Below are 18,340 nucleotides of genomic sequence, written 5' to 3'. Positions count from 1 at the left end.
TCCATGTGTACATTAGTGATTGTGTGAGAGTGTGCTTCTCATTGATTGTGCTTGGCAGTTTAAATGCTGAGGGTGCTGATCTGACCCACCGTCGCAGGACATACCATCACAGATCCTCTGTTAACACACACGCTTGGGAGGAAGTGTGTGTATTTGGCCAATAACATCATTTTTGCCACCTTTAACAACCCTTAACAACCCTTTTTGCCACCTTTTCATCTACTCATCAACACATTAATCCAACGAGGCTCTGCTCTCTCACGTCTCTTTTCCTCCCTCTCCATCACACAGTAAACATCTTTGCTCATTATATACAGTAATTTGTTCTGCAGCAAAACTAATAACTTACTAACTCTTTAAACAATGAATGTACAAAAACAACACAGCATTTCTGAATGGAAGTGTGTCAGTGGGTTTGGTAAACAGTATCGGATGCCGCCGTTTTCCACCGCCAGGGTGCCGGTGCCCAATCTGGAACCGCTCTGTTCGTGTCCCATCACAGGCGCCAGCACCAATTCGGTGGAAAAGTGGTACATGTGTGTTCTGTGCTGCATTTCCAGGTTTAAATCCAGGTACAGCACACAGTCTTGTAAAATCATGAGACAGTGAGAATAAAACCCACTGAGTGGATGCTACATAAATTAATACGAAACTCAATTATTTCTCTGGATCTACAAAACATGAGAAAACAATGAACGGTTTGATCGCTCTACTCCTCCGCGAGAAGCTCTGTGGTCTTTGGCTCATTCTTGGCTTGCGTCCCCTCATTATGACACTCAAATAAAGAGGTTGTCCATATTCCAAGTACATGCTAATTCCAATTCTGCATTACTGTTTCAGTTTGTACTTATCCAGGTTTTGAGTGGTCAGACGTTTATATGAAGCAAAAAAAAAAAAATGGAAAAGGGAAAAACATCTCCTTTAGCATGAACAATATTTCCAGAAAAATACTGACGTCTCGTTTTTTTTTTTTTTTTTTTAGAAGTGTCGTCTTTTTCTTTAGAAGTGTCCGAAATTTCAAAGTCCTCTTCATTCCAGTTACGCTTCTCCACCGCCACCAGCAGTGTGAAAGAGCTCCGCTTCCTGTACGCTTCTCCCAATGGCCAGCACTGGGATGTAAAGAGCTACCTCTGTGTGCTTCCATCAACACAGGCCGCCGTCAATATAGTCTTTTGTAAGTGTAATTTAGTCCAGTGTCCATCTCACTGTAAGACCAACAATAATAAAAGTGGGAGTAAGGTTGTGAGAACAGTCCAGGATGCTCCTGAAATGGCGGAGTTTGTCCTTGTGCTTTTCTGTACTTCAGGAAGAGCCACAACAGGATCATCTGTAACATGGAAAAAATATATTAGATATTTTGTTTTTTAGTAGTTGGAGATGTTATACAAAGTTAAGGCCAGAAACCTATATTATATGTGTGTGTGTGTGTGTATGGGTCAATGACGTGACGGGTCATTTTTCTGTCCAAAGGCCTTAATAATAATAAAAAACAAAGATTTGACATCCAAACTATGTAAGGTAGTATAGCTAGATATCTTTTATTGAATGGTGTTAATTATATTTTGCTACATATAAAGGTATTTTAAAGATTTTGAAGTGTCAAAAGGTCATTTGGTTTAACCGTCTAAAGGCCAATACAGCCATTTCATTTGTGATTAAAATATCTTAAAATGTAATAAATGTATATATTTTTTATTCTGGCATGATTTTATAACATCATATATCAACATAGTGCAAATGGTATTAAAATTATGTGTAGAAGTCGTTGCTTTGTTATGAGAAAAATGTCCGGAAAAATTTATTTCATTGATGTCATTCGGAGTAACCAATATAAAGGGACCATTTTGGATCAAGTCATGCGACAGGATGTGACATCATTCAGACACTTGCACAGAACCACATGGCCATGAAGCAAAGTAACTAACTCTCTTTTAACTATTTGAAAAATTCATGTTTTCACTTGCTCATATGCATGTCCCGAAACATAACGTCATTTGGTACAACTGCTATAAAACATTGAAGTTGTTGTAATATTTTAAAAACTTGTACTAAATATAAAATGTTTGATTGTCCTTTTGCCAAAATTTTGGTTTTACCGAATGACACTTTCAAACAATGCTAACAGGCTGATATCTAGCTAGCTAGCAAAATATTTTTTGTCATTCGGTATAACCAAGAGTGTCATTTGGTAAAACCAAAATTGTGGTTAAACCGAATGACTTTTTTGGTGACAAAATTTTGTCCAGCTTATAAAAAAAATGACAAAAGCAGTGTTAATTGATTATAAAAAAAAACACAATCTCATTGTTAACACTTCAAAACTTCAAAATTATGTCTCCATTATGTTTTTTTTACACTTTTAAAAATCTTATTCGTCTCTCTCTCTCTCTCTCTCTCTCTCTATCTATATATATATATATATATATATATACACACACACACACATACATACATACATACACATAAATAGAGTTTAATCGATGTGACCATACCTGCTGGTAACCGATTAGAGGGTGTGTGAGCACCCCCTGTGACCACTTTAGTTCCACTTCCTGTGCCAACCCTGGCTTCTTGAGAGCCTAAATGGGAAAGAAAAAAAAATACCAGTGAATACACAGATCATCTGAAATGCTAAATTTGTATAATTTTAAAATCTGCCAGTTCACCTACACACCACCAGGGCGTCGATACTCACCATCATTGGCAACTACGTCTACTCTGAGTCTCAGACACTCCTCTCCGTGGTGGTGCAGTGGTTTGGCTGTAAGGCAAAAAAAGAGAAGGCTGTCAGGATAGAGGAAGATAAAAGGACAGTGTAGGGAGGTAAATGAGTAAATGGGTAGCAGACAGGTTAATTATAAAGGAGGTTAATAGTGTTAGACGTGTAGTGGCTAATCCACTTCTCTTCAGCAGCAGCCACCTGGACCTGTGACCTGTGTCTGATCTCTTTTATTACCGAACTGTACTCTAATTCTTAATGCGCCTACACACTAGAGTTTACACTGTGTCAGGCTGCAAATCCATTGACTTAATGGATGGTGTGTCAAAAAGTTGCTTTAATAATAAAAAAACAAACATATTTGTGTTTGACTTTAAACTGACATGGATCTTTCCACACCGTCAAAGTGGATCTAATGCATTTTATCCATCAAACACTCCACTTTTTACTGCACAGTGTTTGCAAAATTAGCTTTTTCAGAAGTACGCTTTCCTAGAAGGGTCTAAATTGGGTTGTTGAATTTCACCATTGTTAATTCTAGACCTCCATATCCTATTCCACATGCTCGCTGAATTGCGTTCCTTGTGTTTCCGACTGCCCAAATTCCCCAAGGATAGCCCGTGGGGATGCCAGAAAGACACGTAGCGGTTCTGCTGCCAGTTTAGCAGTCCACAACGCAAATTGAAATGTATTCATTACTGTGGTGCTAAAGAAGGGCTCAAATATGACTCATAGACTTTGCATTCAGCGTATGGTTTGTGGGGCAATAAATCTATAACCGGTTTTCAGATGTTAGAAAACATTTCCACCCCTAACCATTCTTCAAAACAACCCACCATAAATGTTCACATTCATAGCTTAAGTGCAAGCTGACTTTTTAAGGCCTGTACTCACAGATGTAGTAGTAGCTCTCGCCCTGTCGGAACTCTTTTCCCAGAGTGAATGGAGTGAAGCGCTGGAACTTCTCGGAGAACTTTTCGGGTGCGTGCGGGGCGAAAGGGTGGCCGCATTCCCAGCGCATCTGGTCGTAAGATTGTGGGCGGCAAGTGTCATAGTCTTCACGTTCCACCATGTAGAGCACGTAGCGCTCGGCGTCCTGTGATGGCACTTCGCCCAGTGGGTAGTGAGGGCACACGATGTCTAGGTAGTCATTCAGGCGTACCTCAACCGCATAGTTGTTCTTTCGGAACCTGAAAGAATAAGACAGATTTCATAAATATTTTTTTGTAAACAAACTTTATAAGAGCAATGCAATGAAGCAAATATAAATAAGCTATGAAACTCAATTTTGGGAGACAAGATCATCTAAAATTACAGATCGGCAGCAAGCAAGAAGCAAGAAACGAGAATAACTCCAGCGATGTCACTCCCAGTGGTGACAAGAATTCTTCATTTAAAGAACTTTCACAGAGCGAGTGACTTGAATGCCAAGCCTGATGCAATCACATTTTCAATTGCCCTTGCATTGATCTACAATACTATCTCAAAGACGACCAGACGGCAAATCACAAAGGGATGGCGACAGGGAAGAAAAGACAAAAAATGCGAACAATGGAAAGACAGATGAGTATGTTGATTTCTTTGCAGAAGAGAAGCCGGGACAGATGCATGATTATAGATTATTCTAAACATCGGTTCATTGATCGAACCGCACGTTGTCTGTAGACAGAGAATAGGTCAGAGCTTGGGAAAATGGCAGGAACATGGCGTGAATGTGTGCAACGTATTGATCTCGCTCGCCTCGTGAGAGCAGAGTCTTATTTGTGCAAAGACATTTGCAATCTGTCAGGTTGCATCACCAGGTGATGACTATTGACTATCTGCAGAAACACGCTCAAACTCACAAACACAAATAGAGAAATAAATCTGTTTTTCGTAAACACAACCTTACTCATTACAGATAAACACACGCACTCCGGCTGACGGAGTCATACACACCCTGTCTACGCCACACTTCTCCCTTTCATTTGACACACGGAGGGAGGCGGCAGAGACAGTCTGCCTGTCTGCTCCTCTCCACGCCCTCCCTCTCTCCGGCATTTGCTTCATTCTTAGTTCTGCTCCTGTAGCTCTTCTGGCAATGTGCTATCTCTGTTTATGTGCTGTCCACTGATAGAAGAACGCCAGAGGTAGAAAGAATGCCCTCGTTTATTTATTCATCCATCCATCATCGGATGCCACTTTAGCTTCCATATGTTTGTTTCTGAGCTCAGCTCAGGTTCAGACATTTTTATTATGAGCTCAATATCAACCAGGCCTAAAATCAGCTATAAAACTTTTTGGGCTCCACGGGCGCAACTTTTTGGATGGTGATCAGGCTCACTTCTCATACTCTCAAACGTATTTCTTTCTTGTGGAGTCGGATTTTTTGCAGTCTGAGATTTGCTATTAAAGGCCAAGTTTTGTGAGTGACGCTTGCTAATGCTTGCTCCCCTTTAAAGTCACAATGAGGACAGGTCTTTTCTTCCATATTGTAACTTACATCCGAGTAAAAAGGACTATCGAAAAAGATAAAAATTTAGGGCGTTAGGGCTGGGACAATAAAACGATGCATCACATATCGAGAAATGATTCTGGATTGATTCTGATATTTTCTGAATGTATTGCGATTCTCTCTCGAATCGATTCTGAGCTTAGTTTTTAATAACAGATGGCACTGTGTGACGCACGAGCGCTCTTCTTCGTGAGCCTTTGAGCGTGCAGTTAAAAACTAGCCAAGAGCGCCATCTGCTGTTAAAAAGTACGCACAGATTTGAGAGAGAATCGCGATGCAATCGGAAGAGTATCAGAATCGATCCACGAATCGTGATTCATCGATATGCTTGGTTTCTTTCCATTGGTTGACTGGATGGAGGAAGATGCATGCTTGCAGTCGACAGTAAAAAAGGTGCAGGGTTTACGTGGGCTAAACGATTAGCGAATTCCAGCATACATCACCTGAGAAAAGTCTGTAATGTCACCGGAAGATCGAGTTATCACATATTGATTAAAAATTACAAGATCATTTGTTTTTTTTAAAAATGAAACATGCATGGATGAATTGTTCACAATAAAATCAATAACAATCATTTAGAAAATAATAACCAAGTACTACACATATTCGTAACTTGCACTATGCTAAGGATCTGATTGATACCTTGAATTGTGTGGCTTTTAAATGTAAAACATTTAGCCTTACAGTTTCCATCTGGAAACATAGCCATTACTTATAATGAAGGAGCTTTGTAAGGAGCTCAGTTGAAAAATTGGATCACAAACCTCTCAAGGGCCTGCATGAGCGTCACAGACACTAACTGCGATCCCCCTAATTTCTGGAGAATTTCAGCTTTCCTCCCTGTCTGGTGTAAACGGCAGTAGCGTTATTTCCCGGAGTGGGTGTTTCTCTCGGTGTGTGACAACATCCACACGTCTGCTCAATGATCAAAGTCTGCAGAGTCTCTCTCGCTCTCTCTTTTTCTTGTTTGTTGATGGGGGGGACCCCTTGGTCTTAGGACAGACGATCTGGCTCCAGACCCCTTCTAGTCTTACACACACATACAGCCCTTTTAATTGGCCTGCTGCTTTCACTCACTGCAGATCCAAACACACACACACACACACATCGCTACACATAAAGCCAAACTTAGCACTTCCAGACACACACTTCAATTCTCTGGTGGCCGTGTACGGCAGTCACATACTGATGCATCTTTGTGTGATGAATGAAGCAAACACACCTCACCACCAATAATAATTTACATGTCTCACATTCTTTAAATGCTGTCACCAGATGCTTGGGAGCAGTCATCTGGTGCAGCAGCACACACCCCCCCCCCGTTAAAGCCCTGATTAAAATCTGTTTGTGGTATGGCCCCAATGTGTTCATCAAAAAGGGGTCGGGAGGGGGGGCAATTAAAACACAAAGACTGGAATTAAAGTGGTCCCAGAGGGGGGCAATTATGCTGCTCCCCCCTCAGACCCTGGGGGCTGGGAGTCAGTGGGGAGGGTGGGAGAAAGCAGTGGGGGATGGACTCTGTCTCAATACAGGGGTCAGCGGGTGCTCCCTGCGCCAGTGTCCTTTCAAACGCTACAGTTGCTTCATCAATGCCTTTATTCATACAGTAATGCCATTCGTTCATTCTTGCATCATTCATCACACATACTGAGCTCAACTTCATCTTGAGCATCCATAGATGAACTTAAATCATTTATGCTTTGTCCTTTTTTTGTTATCAGGCTTCAAAAGAGGCTTGATAATGGTCTTAAGTTTTAAAAAAGAGAGGCAGCTGGGATATTAAACATGTTCTCTTTGTCTCAGTTTTTAATCTTGTAAGTTACTATGCTTTATTATCTATAATGATAAAAAATCTAAGTCTAAAAATGATAGATAGAACCAGAAAATATCAAAATCAAACCAAATAATACAAAAAAAAAAAAATGTTTATCATTATTATTTCTTAATTTTTCAAGTGAAAATGAGAACGAATGTATGAACTCTATGCTTAAATGATGAAATCTGAAACCTGCCGGACGAATGCGGGTGCTTGTGAGTCACGTCCGTGCTTACCGTAACAAGTGAATAACTGAAGTTCTTTAATCCTGAACTCAACTTCCTGTAAATATCAGTGGAATGCTCTGCCGATAGATGCCAAATGGACAACTGTAGGGTTAATCTCAGGTCTCTTAATCTTTAGTTCAAAGTTTTGTCGTTGTTGTTCTTTTTTAGCCCCTCTAAGTCTGTCTATCAATTGGTCTCTCCCTCCTCTCCCTCTCTCATTTCAACACTCTATCACTCGCTGGAATGTTGGAGCTCAGAGAAAGGGGGGGGGGGGGGTGATCAGTGGGGGGGTGAGGGTTGAGGAAATGCTCGGAGTCAGCAGCACAGACCTTAACGCACACACACACAGAAGCAGGGATGTTGGTTAACACTCTAGAAAACGCACAAGTTAACATTCTTTCCACATTCACCTGTTTATAAGGGAAGGTCTGGGGTATTTAAACACACATTTTGCCACACACACACACACACACACACACTCCAACAATAGGCCCGCCAACATCCCTGTCATTCGATCTGCGATCTTTTGTAGCTTTCACCACCTGATACTACAGTCTAAATGGTAATTAACGAAATTCTGACCCCGGATCTGTTCAAATATCCATCCTTCGCTCTCGCCCTCACACCTGCGTTCGCTGGCTGAAATGACTGTCATTAGCCCCTGAAACCTCTGCCGCTTTAATTCAGTGCTAATGCAAGCGCCGTTGTTCTGGGTGACTGGTTCGGAATGCAGTGTGGCAGGATCATCGGGTGCTCTGTGCTCCGGGATTACCCGGCCTAGGTTGCCGAAGGGCCAGGGGCCTCATTCAGTTTAATGCAAGCAGAAAGAGAGAGAGAGATGAGGGGCCCATAGCAAGCTCTTTATTGTTCTGAAACACAGTTGGAGCGTTACAGTGGAGTGGCTTGGTTGGAAATTCAACAAAGGCTGGCGGGGAGGTAGAAAAAGAGCGATGGATGAAAAAGGGAAATGAATTGGTGTGGCAGTTTGGTTTGGAAAGGAAAATTTTTTCTAGATTTTTCGCAAAAAAAAAAAAAAAAAAAGAGAAGAAGCTTTGTACTGTGCAGGTGTAAGAGAGATAAAGAATGCAAAGAAAGGAAAAAAAGCAAAGAATCCTTTCATACACCAAAAACGGAGCCGGCTCTTGTGCTTGTCCTCGCCCCAACTCGGACCAGTCTCGTTCTTTCATCTTTTCTTCAATCCATCCATCTCTGTCCACTCTCTCGGTTCGTCTCTCAGCACTCAATAAGCCTGTTTGATCCCCCATTCATTCTCCCTGCAACCCCGCCCCCAAGGCGCTCTCAACCAATCATAAACCGACTCGCTGGAATTCACGGTATGTTGGTTAGTGACCTACGTTTGTGGACACTAACTCTGGCCCTTTGCGTTTGCCATAGCAACCAAATTCGACCAGTTCCCCCATTTGAGACAATATTCCACACTGGGGTTTTTTCAATCCATCTTGTTTACATTCATCTTATCCACATCAATCTTTTTTCTTTCCCTTCAAATTGCTCAATCTTTTGTCTTTCAGCACCACTGATCAAGATGTCAGATTTGCTTTCTCCAATGACTGAACTCTTTCCTCTTTTGTAAAGAAATGGCATGCGATAAAGATCTACTCAAAAATGCAGTTTCGCAATTTTTTTAAAGCAAATATAGCTGACAATCTAAGGTGTTTATAATAACATAAGCTACATTCCTAAACTCTTAATTGGTATGGTGTCTTAAAAGCTGCTTTAGGAATTAGTCGCTTAATTCCTTATTTGTCCGATCTGTCACAGTAAATTCTGGTCAACTGTACCAATTGGCTTTGCCCAGCTCTGATATCCTCGCATAGATAAATAAATTCCATAAATAATTAAAAACACGGAAGCACTCAGTGTGAAGGGAAATGAGAAGCACAGAAGGCGACTCATATCACATGAAAGCGGCTTCAGTAGTTCCTTGCATTGTTTAAGCAATAGCCATCCTGCAGGGGGCGTGGCCTCTCGCACCGTGTCGTAATAAAATGCGTGCAACGTGTCGTGGGAATGGACCTTCACCTTAAAAACCATAGCCCATTCAAGAACAGTACAAACAACAAGAGTGCGGAGACAAAAACTCATGGGGTTGAGATTGTGACAACAAGATCCTAACACAACAAACACACACTCTCAAACATAACACATCCCTGACAAATACTTAGCGTATGATTGTAAACACACATTCAGCTGGATGTATTCTTAAATATGAAAGGAACTGATGAAACATTTAAGATAAATCAAAGATGTTCAATAATAAGTTGAAAGGGAGGAAACGAAATTATTGCGAGAAGTAAGAACAATACTGGGAATCTAAGGGAGTGAAATACTGTGACATCACTGTATGATAAGAGAGAAAGATAACAGTATTATTGCTGCAGGTGTAATGAACATTTAAAATGAAGTGTGTGGGAAAGTACAGAGGGAAAAATGAAAGACAAAGGCGTAAAGGCACGTGTTTTCTTGAAACTGAGCTGTAGACAAAACTATCACTTTCTCAAGCCCTTTAACTCGTGTGAATAATAATTCAAAGAGTATGCGAGCTTACGAGGAAGTGTGTGTCTGAGACTCGTGTAAGAAAAGGATCGCTTGCGTGCGCGAGTGTGTGAGAAAGGTATTGTTTATTGTACGCGCAGGATGTGCCATTTTCCCGGGAAAACACTTGGCCAGGAAACTCATGCTTAACGAGGGAAAAGGCCGTCTCCTCAACCTTTGGCTAGAGTTCACTTGCTCACAGAGGTTTGTAAATTACAACACGGTAAACGAAATTCACACATTTCGTTATACATTATATAAGCAATTATATAAAGAAAACACTTCTGCCTGAGAGGGACTGCATGTAGAAGCCTGAACCAACAAGGACTCTGCTAGAGAAGATTATCATGGGTCAGCGATCAGCGAAAAAAGCCAGATAAAATTTACAAGATGACAGATTAAAAGCCGATTACAATCTGGAGAAGGGATGGAGGGAAGGAAGAAGTCAATTCTGCGGAATGGGTTTATCTTTAAAATGTGTAAAACGTTTGTGTTTCATCTTCAAAAAGAGAAATGATGGTATTTTTAATGAAATCTGAGAGATTTTGGTTCCTCCACTGAGTCAATTTACTCAAAACTTTAATGCTTCATTAAACATAAGGAAACATAATCCATATAAACTGAGAGGTTTATTTTGACACTTTATATGATGAACAAATTTAAAGGGGTGGTTGATTATGATTTCACTTATTTTAACTTTAGTTAGTGTGTAATGTGTTTGAGCATAAACAACATCTGCAAAGTTATGATGCTCAAAGTTCAATGCAAAGGGAGATTTTCTTTTACAGAAATTGCTTTTTAAGGACTACAACAAACGGCTGGTTACATGCCGTCATATTATGGGTGACAGCTTGACGGCAAATGCAAGTCAATGAGTTGCATTGTAAAAGTTGTAACTTCTTCCATCAGTGTCCGACTCCGGTTTGAACAAAGTAAGGCTAAATGCTGTTACTGACAATCGTCAAACTCCACCCTCTTTTGGAAGATGAATGAAAGTCTTATGTACTTGGAACGATTTATGTTTCTGCCGGTGGGTGCCCACACTCCATGAAGCTGCATACGCCCTTTATAGTGCCCCATGTTTCGAGTAAATTGACTCAGTGGAGGAACCAAAATCTCTCAGATTTCATTAAAAATATCGTCATTTCTCTTTTTGAAGATGAAACACAAACATTTTACACATTTTAAAGATAAACCCATTCCGCAGAATTGACTTCTTCCTTCCCTCCATCCCTTCTCCAGATTGTAATCGGCTTTTAATCTGTCATCTTGTAAATTTTATCTGGCTTTTTTCGCTGATCGCTGACCCATGATAATCTTCTCTAGCAGAGTCCTTGTTGGTTCAGGCTTCTACATGCAGTCCCTCTCAGGCAGAAGTGTTTTCTTTATATAATTGCTTATATAATGTATAACGAAATGTGTGAATTTTGTTTACCGTGTTGTAATTTACAAACCTCTGTGAGCCTATGCCAATGCCAGGATCCACCACTGCTGATGATTATGGAGTTAATTACTTAAAATGCAATTTAACAAAAACCCAGAAAGCACAAGCTTTTGTGTCAGGTTATGTTGTAATGCTAAATATAATGGTAGAATTGTGTGTATTACGAGCTGCCAGGACCCGTTGCGAGATCCATCAATCAGAGAGGTTCTCGAATCTCAATTGATTTTTTTTATTGGTTAAAATGAATCGAGAATATCTCATGTTTTTCCCTGGATGCTTGACCATTTCCGTGGGAGTAAACGATGACAATTTTCATTTTTGGGTGAATAACCCTTTAAATGGAAATGTGCACTAAACTAGCTAAAAAACAAACACTCAATGGGCGGGAATCTGTAGAGCTTTGTGAATGACAGCCATCTGTATTCTGTGGATATCGCCTGAATTCAGAGTAAGGGAATGGACGGAATAGGCATGAAGAAGGTGAAAGGGAGGAGAAAAGGGAAGCGAGACAGGCTCTGGTGGTTATGGCTGCCAACACCGATAAAGAAAGGCAAAGAAAAAAAATTAACACCTCTTTTTCGCCCTTCTTTCACAGAGAGAAAGGAAATAAGGACAGGAACTGAATAAAAGGATGAAAAGCTCTGGTGTGTATGGCTGAGATAAAAGGTAGAGGGAATGAGGGAGAAGCCAGACAGGAGATCAGGAAAGAGGTGGGCTCGAGTGGCGGCCTCCCTATTTGAAGGCCACCAGAGAGAGTGACAGACTACAGAGAGTGAATGGCACTTCATCACTCACTCTCTCACTGTCAGTGTAACACACACACACACAGATCTGATGAGTTTAATGCTAAGTGACATGTAGACAAAAGCAAAATGGCACTTTATCACCGGTTTCTATCTCCACTTCTCCTCTCCGCACACATTTACAGACGCGCACAGTGACAGACACACCGCATGAATGGCACTTCATTTCGGCTGTGAACTCTGCCCCGCAATTGGTCACACTAGCCCCTGGTTTTGTTCCACTGCAGATCTGCGGTGGGAGCGTGCTAATTTGGCTGGAACGTATAACAAAAAAGCACTTAGCTGGCAAAACCTCACAAGCAAAAAGCCCCGTTCCCTGGAAAAAACACCAGTGAATGGGACATTTAGGGTAGAAAACCAAGAAAGCCCCATTTCTGGCTGAATTAAACCATGTAAAAGGCCTTTTTACAGGGTGAAACAGTAACACAATGGGGTGATCGCGAACAAGCGGAGAAAAAGCGAAAATGTGAGGAGGTCGGAGAGTTTTGGGGTACTGATGGGATTGGGGCAGAGCAAAACCATAGAGGGAAAGAGTTAAAGAAAAAGCAGCAGAGGAGAGGTTGAACTTTGTGCCAGTTAACCATGCGGTACAGGGCAAGCAGCCAGAGGAAAGGGAGGAGGTTTGGGAAAGACAGGTAGGAGAGAGAGCGAAGCCAAAGAAAGAGAAAAGGAGACAGAAGAAAGATACAAAAAGAGAAGAAATCTCTATAAGCCTTTGAGTGCTGATAAAATAAGTGCCACAATTACAGAAAAGATTTAGCATCCATGAGTAATAATATTAAAAGATTAGTTCACACAACAAATTAAATTTCTGTCATTTTTTACTTAATCTCTTGTCATTCCATGTTTCCATATATGGAACATGAAAGGAAAAATTGTGAATGGTGTACTAGTCACTCTTTGCCATACTATTACAATAAATGGGACTGGAGCTTTCAAGCTTCAAAATCATCAAAGAATAAAAGTAAAAAATAAAACTGGTTAATGAACTTTGTGCCAGTTAACCATAATATAGTTATGTACTCTATTCCAAATCTTCTGAAGTCATGCATGTGGTGAAGCGTGAGTGAAAAAAAACCCCACAAAATTTTAGTTGTTGTTCACTAAAAAAAATGCCATTAGGACCAGATCATTGAGTAGGTGAGTATATGATTCATGAACACTTCAGACAAGTTTTCTGAACTGGATAAATTGATTGAACATTGAAAAGATTCCACTTGAAAGAATGAATTGTTCATGAATTGGACTTTGTCCTCATCTCCTGAACTTTCATAAACATGCCAAAGAAATCTAGGCCACATTTTCAGTGAGTAATGACTCGTTCTGTTCCTCACACAAAGCTATCATGTGACTTCAGAAATCTTGGAATATAGTCGTTTGGAGCTCTTTTATGATATCTGTTAATATGATGATGGTGCACTGCTTTCTATCACTTTCGGCTTGCAACAATATAAATAAATCATTTTAAATTTTGGGTGAACAATTCCTTTAATGAATTACAAGTCATAAAGTTGTACTTCCAAATGATTAAACAGAGAAAAACACACTCTGCAGGAGCGCACAGAGAATTTAACAGAGGAAGTTTGGTTAATAAATATAAGAGTGAGTCAGTGAATCATAAACAAGTGCTGAGTTACAACTGCTCACCAGGACACTCCTTAATCAGCCCTCACAGAAACACACCTTCCAGTTGATCAACAATCGACTGTGAGCAACACTACAACACATGTGTTACAGCAAGCAGCTGCAAGCACAATAAGAACATGCACCAACAAATTCAAACATGCGCGTTGACACGACCCAACTCAGAATCACCTCTCATGCTGAAGAAAAAAAAAGTGTGCTCAGCTGCAATGGTCTGTCGACCCTAGAGTCATCCTTCCCCCCAAGACTTATACACACCTACACACATATGCACACAGGCTGTCGAACATATGCATCAGAGATATGAATGCAAATGCAGTCACATTATAATATTTACTGGACTTTATTTCCTTTGTGTAATGAATTGAAAAAAAAGAAATGCAGAAAGAAAGAAGTGCATAAAGGGAAAAAAAAAGGAGTGCAGAAAAAAAAACGAAAGTATCTCCCCCAGCCCCTCTGGTATTTCTATGAAAACAGGATTAGATCACAGAGAGAGAGAGAGAGAGAGAGAGGTGGGGGTGGAGGAGAGAGATTAATATATGGAATAAAAATAGTAAGTGTGTGGATTACACAGGCGCTAAAATGATCGCTGTTGTTTGGACATTGACATAATCATTACATCTGCTGAAGCAAACGCTTATTGTTCTAAGAAGAGTGGATGGGTTAAATGTGTGTGTGTGTTTTCTGTGTCTTATAAGCGTTTCTACACTAATTCAGTTTCACTGCCTTTGGGCTCTTGGAATAGATCTTGGACTATTAACGCCAATTGAAGACTTCAGATGCAAAAGCCTCTAAGTGCCATCTGAAATTTTCTTCTAAAATGAGCATTTTTTTTTTTATCAAGCTTGTATGTTTAGGTTCAGTAAGTTCACTTAAATGGCAATTAACAGGTCCTTTTCATTGCCATTAAAGTGAAATAACTGAACATAAACACACAAGCTTGATAAAAATGCTCATTTTAGAAGAAAAATTCAGATGGCACTTAGAGGCTTTTGCATCTGAAGTCTTCAATTGTTCAAAGATGACAAAAACATTACTGTAACTCAGCCTGACCCTACATCTTGTTTGCCAGGTTTAGCTTCAAGAAATCTGATTCATTTGAACGAATCGGTTCGTTTCAGTGAACCGGTTTAAAATCAAGAACTCCTTTGAGTCTTCACTCAAAAGTGTTCTCAGAAGTCAATGCGAGAAAATGAATATGCCTTTTGTGGTTTAATATTTGGATAAATACTGCTGTATTTAGTTTCATACTCTATTTAGTTAGAGTTTGTTTCGCCAGATGAAATTTCTTACCCGCTGGAGAATACATTGAACCACCTTGCATTGTATCTACACAGAAACAAAGTTCTCCTTTCAGTCCATCGCAAACGTTCGGTGAGTCGGTTCAACAGAATCTTTAAAAAGGTTCAGAATTGATTCGTTCACGTTTTCCTCGTATCGGCAATTCGAGTTTTGCAATCCCAGCTCCAGTCATCTGCTCTGCGACTATCAGTCATCGGAAAAGTCACTCAGCATTCAGCACCTATTTCAACACCTCACTGATTCGTAGCTACACGTCAAAAAATAAAACGCTCCCGTACGCTTCCTCGTATTTTCAATTTAATCTTATTTTTTCAACTCATGAATTAACAACGCTAATAAAGCCAGGACCGTGAAGGTATTTTAATTTTGAGTGTACATTAAATAAAAAATGACCATAACCATAACTTAGGCTTCTATTCCTGTTAAGATGTGTACGAGAACGAGAATAGTCAGCACACACCCAGCGAGCATCAATTCTTCTTAGAAAGAGGCAGATAGATAGATGATCATTTGTACAAACAGGTAAACACGCATTCCGGTGATGGGGGTCCTAATAGATAGATTATGACGCAATAAGAGTGCCTGGATTATGCAATCTGTTACAGGTAAAGATGTAACATCACAACGTCAAAACGCATCCACAGTGTAAACAAGCACGAGTCTTTAACTCTGCAGACCTACCAAATTCACTGACCATAAAACCAGTATTAATATGCAAATAAACATTAACATGAAGACTAGCTACTAAAAGTTCTAATAATTTACTTAAACCTTAAAAACAAATAGTACCAAAATGAATGATGCTGGAGTTCGCAAAAAGTTATTACTAGCAGCGTTTCAGCGTAAAGTAAATTACATTACAAGCATTAGCCTATCACAACATAAATTCAGGGATGAATGAGGTAGAAATGGCAAAAGTACTTACTTAGGGTTGGTACTATTCCAGAAAACAGTGTGTCTCTCAGCAGAGACGAGCAAAGCGCAGATACTCGCTGAGAGGTATAAAAGCCACACCAGATCCATTATAAACCCTCTGTGATTCAATCCAAATTAAGAAAATTACCAGCAATAGGTAAAGTTTTTTCTAAAGCCCTGTTTCCGTACAGCCGTGTTGCTATAAACTGCTCTTAAACTAGTTAATGTGCGGTTTGTACTCAGCGCTACAAAGATTGACAATAAATCAAGAGATCCGCGTCTGTTATCTATGTATTCAGTGCTGAATGAAACTTTCTTTGCGTCGCATTTTGGTTTTGTAGAAAGTCCTTCGCACAAACCACGCCCACAGCTCCAGCAGCCAATCAACACACAGACTTCATTCTCTACAACGGAGAAGCAGTCGATCGCCCTCTAGAGATGTATTGTAGCTTGTAGCTCAGAATGACGTTGGGGAATCGATTGTAAACATATTTTCCCGAATATATTGTGATAAACTATTCTTGGAAATCTGACATGGTTATGGAACAAACACAGTATGATTAACAATAAACGTTTAATATCGATTCCCTCCCGGGCATTCAAAGGACATCGCGTTCTGATTGGATTATGCGACAGAACTAAAGTGCTAAATGCTGGAAATGCCCCCTTTTAACACTTAGGGTATAAATGCTTTCATCTTCCACAATCAACAAAAGTCTGTATAAAGAACAAGCCATTGACACTTTCACACAGACTCGAAATGCAAGTTAGGCTAGTCTTTGTTCAATTCAATTTGGTCTGTCTTCATTTGTTTTCTCTAGTAGTTTATACTTGATGAATCAGTTGAATACAATTGATTAACCTCCAACAGAGAAGAGTCAAACAAATCATATGCTCCTAATATAAAAGTATATGAATTAGGCTACTTTTAACACACTTAATTTGATTAACTTCTTAAACACTGAAGCAGCCTACATTTTGCAGGTCATCTTGGTGTTGTTTCATGAACAATGTGTATTTGAATAGCCTTCTCATTTGACCTACTGCTTTTTTGCACAATATACACTAAAAATGCTGGGTTAAAAACAACCCAAGATGGGTTGAAAATGAACAAACCCAGCAACTGGGTTGTTTTAACCCAACGGTTGGGTTAAATGTTTGCCCAACCTGCTGGGTAGTTTTATTTAACTCAACTATTGTTTAAAAATTACTGTATCGCTTCCTTAAAAAGAACACAAAATATGTTGGAAATGAACATTTATTAATATGTTTATTAAATGAACATTTAAGTTTAATGAATAATAATTAAACAATAAACATTTATTAAATTGCTTATTAATAAATAGTCACCTTTTGATTATTGTTGCCTAATTACGTGTCTCATTTTTAATTTCCAACCTATTTTGGGTTCATTTTAAGCCAGCCACATAGTCATTTTTAAACAATAGTTGGGGTTAAATAAAACTGCTCAGCACTTTGGACAAACATTTAACCCAACTGCTGTGTTAAAACAACCCAATCGCTGGGTGTGTCCATTTTCAACCCAACATGAGTTGTTTTTAACCCAGTATAGCTGGGAATTATGCATATTTGGACACAAGGATAATGTAATGGGGGGAAAAAAAAGTAGTTTTCTGTCCATGCTTATTTAAGAAATCATTTTTCATTCTAGTAAATGTCTAGTGTGCACCTCACATCTTCAATATAGTCTCACTATCGCACATACACACTTGTGACTGTGTATTGCACAATACACACTTGTCTGTTGACAGATTCAAGAAGAGCCAGCAGGCATTTTAGCACTCTTGTCAAAACAGCAGTTACTTCTGCTGAATGCTAATATATAATTCAAGTACCTCTCATGGAACAAATCATGGGGCTCAAGTCTCCTCTATCTCTCCTTATGATAATGAGTCGAACCCAACATCTCAACCCACCAACAAGAAATATTTCAAAAGACATAAAATCCTAGTCAGTAACTTAAGAAGATCTTTACACTTTTAATTTTGATAGAGGCCACATCCAGATTCTTTCAGGCTTTGTTTGCTATGGCGTGTCAATATGTCAGTGGTATAGTTAAAATTTACAGTATTTACATATTTCTCTTGCAAAACCTAAGTTATATAGGCCTACTTGTGTAAACACCTTCAATTTAAATTATTTTTATGGTATTTTCCTCTTCAGTTTTTATAAAACTTTACCTCTAATTGGACTTAATTTGACAGTTTATGCATAAACAATAAATATTCTACTACACACATGAAAACCTAGAAACAACTGGTCGGTCTTCATATTCACAATCCTTTTTTTTGCAATACAATCTTAAATTTTATTTTGAGATCTAAGATCTACTTGTTTTACTTTGCCATCAAAATGGCAGGATATACTGAAAAAGCCCAATTTCTAATATGTGTATTGCG

At 39.5% G+C, this 18,340-nt stretch overlaps 1 protein-coding gene across 2 annotated transcripts; it reads right to left on the bottom strand.

The window, feature by feature from the left end:
• Window positions 1-994: 994 nt before the first annotated feature.
• efna1a (ephrin-A1a) lies at window positions 995-16,235 on the bottom strand. 2 transcript variants are annotated; one of them, XM_048202541.1, is made up of 5 exons: window positions 15,931-16,235; window positions 3,614-3,909; window positions 2,696-2,761; window positions 2,493-2,579; window positions 995-1,327 (listed from the first exon to the last, which is right to left on the bottom strand). In XM_048202541.1, the coding sequence occupies exons 1-5, from the start codon at window positions 16,026-16,028 to the stop codon at window positions 1,203-1,205; spliced, it is 672 nt and encodes a 223-aa protein (XP_048058498.1). In that variant the 5' UTR covers window positions 16,029-16,235; the 3' UTR covers window positions 995-1,202. The 2 variants fall into 2 exon arrangements, with proteins under 2 accessions (XP_048058498.1, XP_048058499.1); XM_048202542.1 differs by lacking the exon at window positions 15,931-16,235 and adding an exon at window positions 5,978-7,124.
• Window positions 16,236-18,340: the final 2,105 nt, after the last annotated feature.

This window comes from Megalobrama amblycephala, linkage group LG9 (assembly GCF_018812025.1).
Source record: "Megalobrama amblycephala isolate DHTTF-2021 linkage group LG9, ASM1881202v1, whole genome shotgun sequence".
NCBI lineage: Eukaryota > Metazoa > Chordata > Actinopteri > Cypriniformes > Xenocyprididae > Megalobrama > Megalobrama amblycephala.
The sequence above is the reverse complement of the archived record's forward strand: the minus strand, read 5'-3'. Positions and strand labels throughout refer to the sequence as shown.

Excerpts from the sequence above, each read along its gene's own strand:
- efna1a (XM_048202541.1), bottom strand. The coding sequence starts at position 16,028 with ATGGATCTGGTGTGGCTTTTATACCTCTCAGCGAGTATCTGCGCTTTG. Across the intron at positions 2,762-3,613 it reads CGAGAGCTACTACTACATCT|CCAAACCACTGCACCACCAC; the intron begins GTGAGTACAGGC and ends TTTGCCTTACAG. Across the intron at positions 1,328-2,492 it reads CTCTAATCGGTTACCAGCAG|ATGATCCTGTTGTGGCTCTT; the intron begins GTATGGTCACAT and ends TCCATGTTACAG.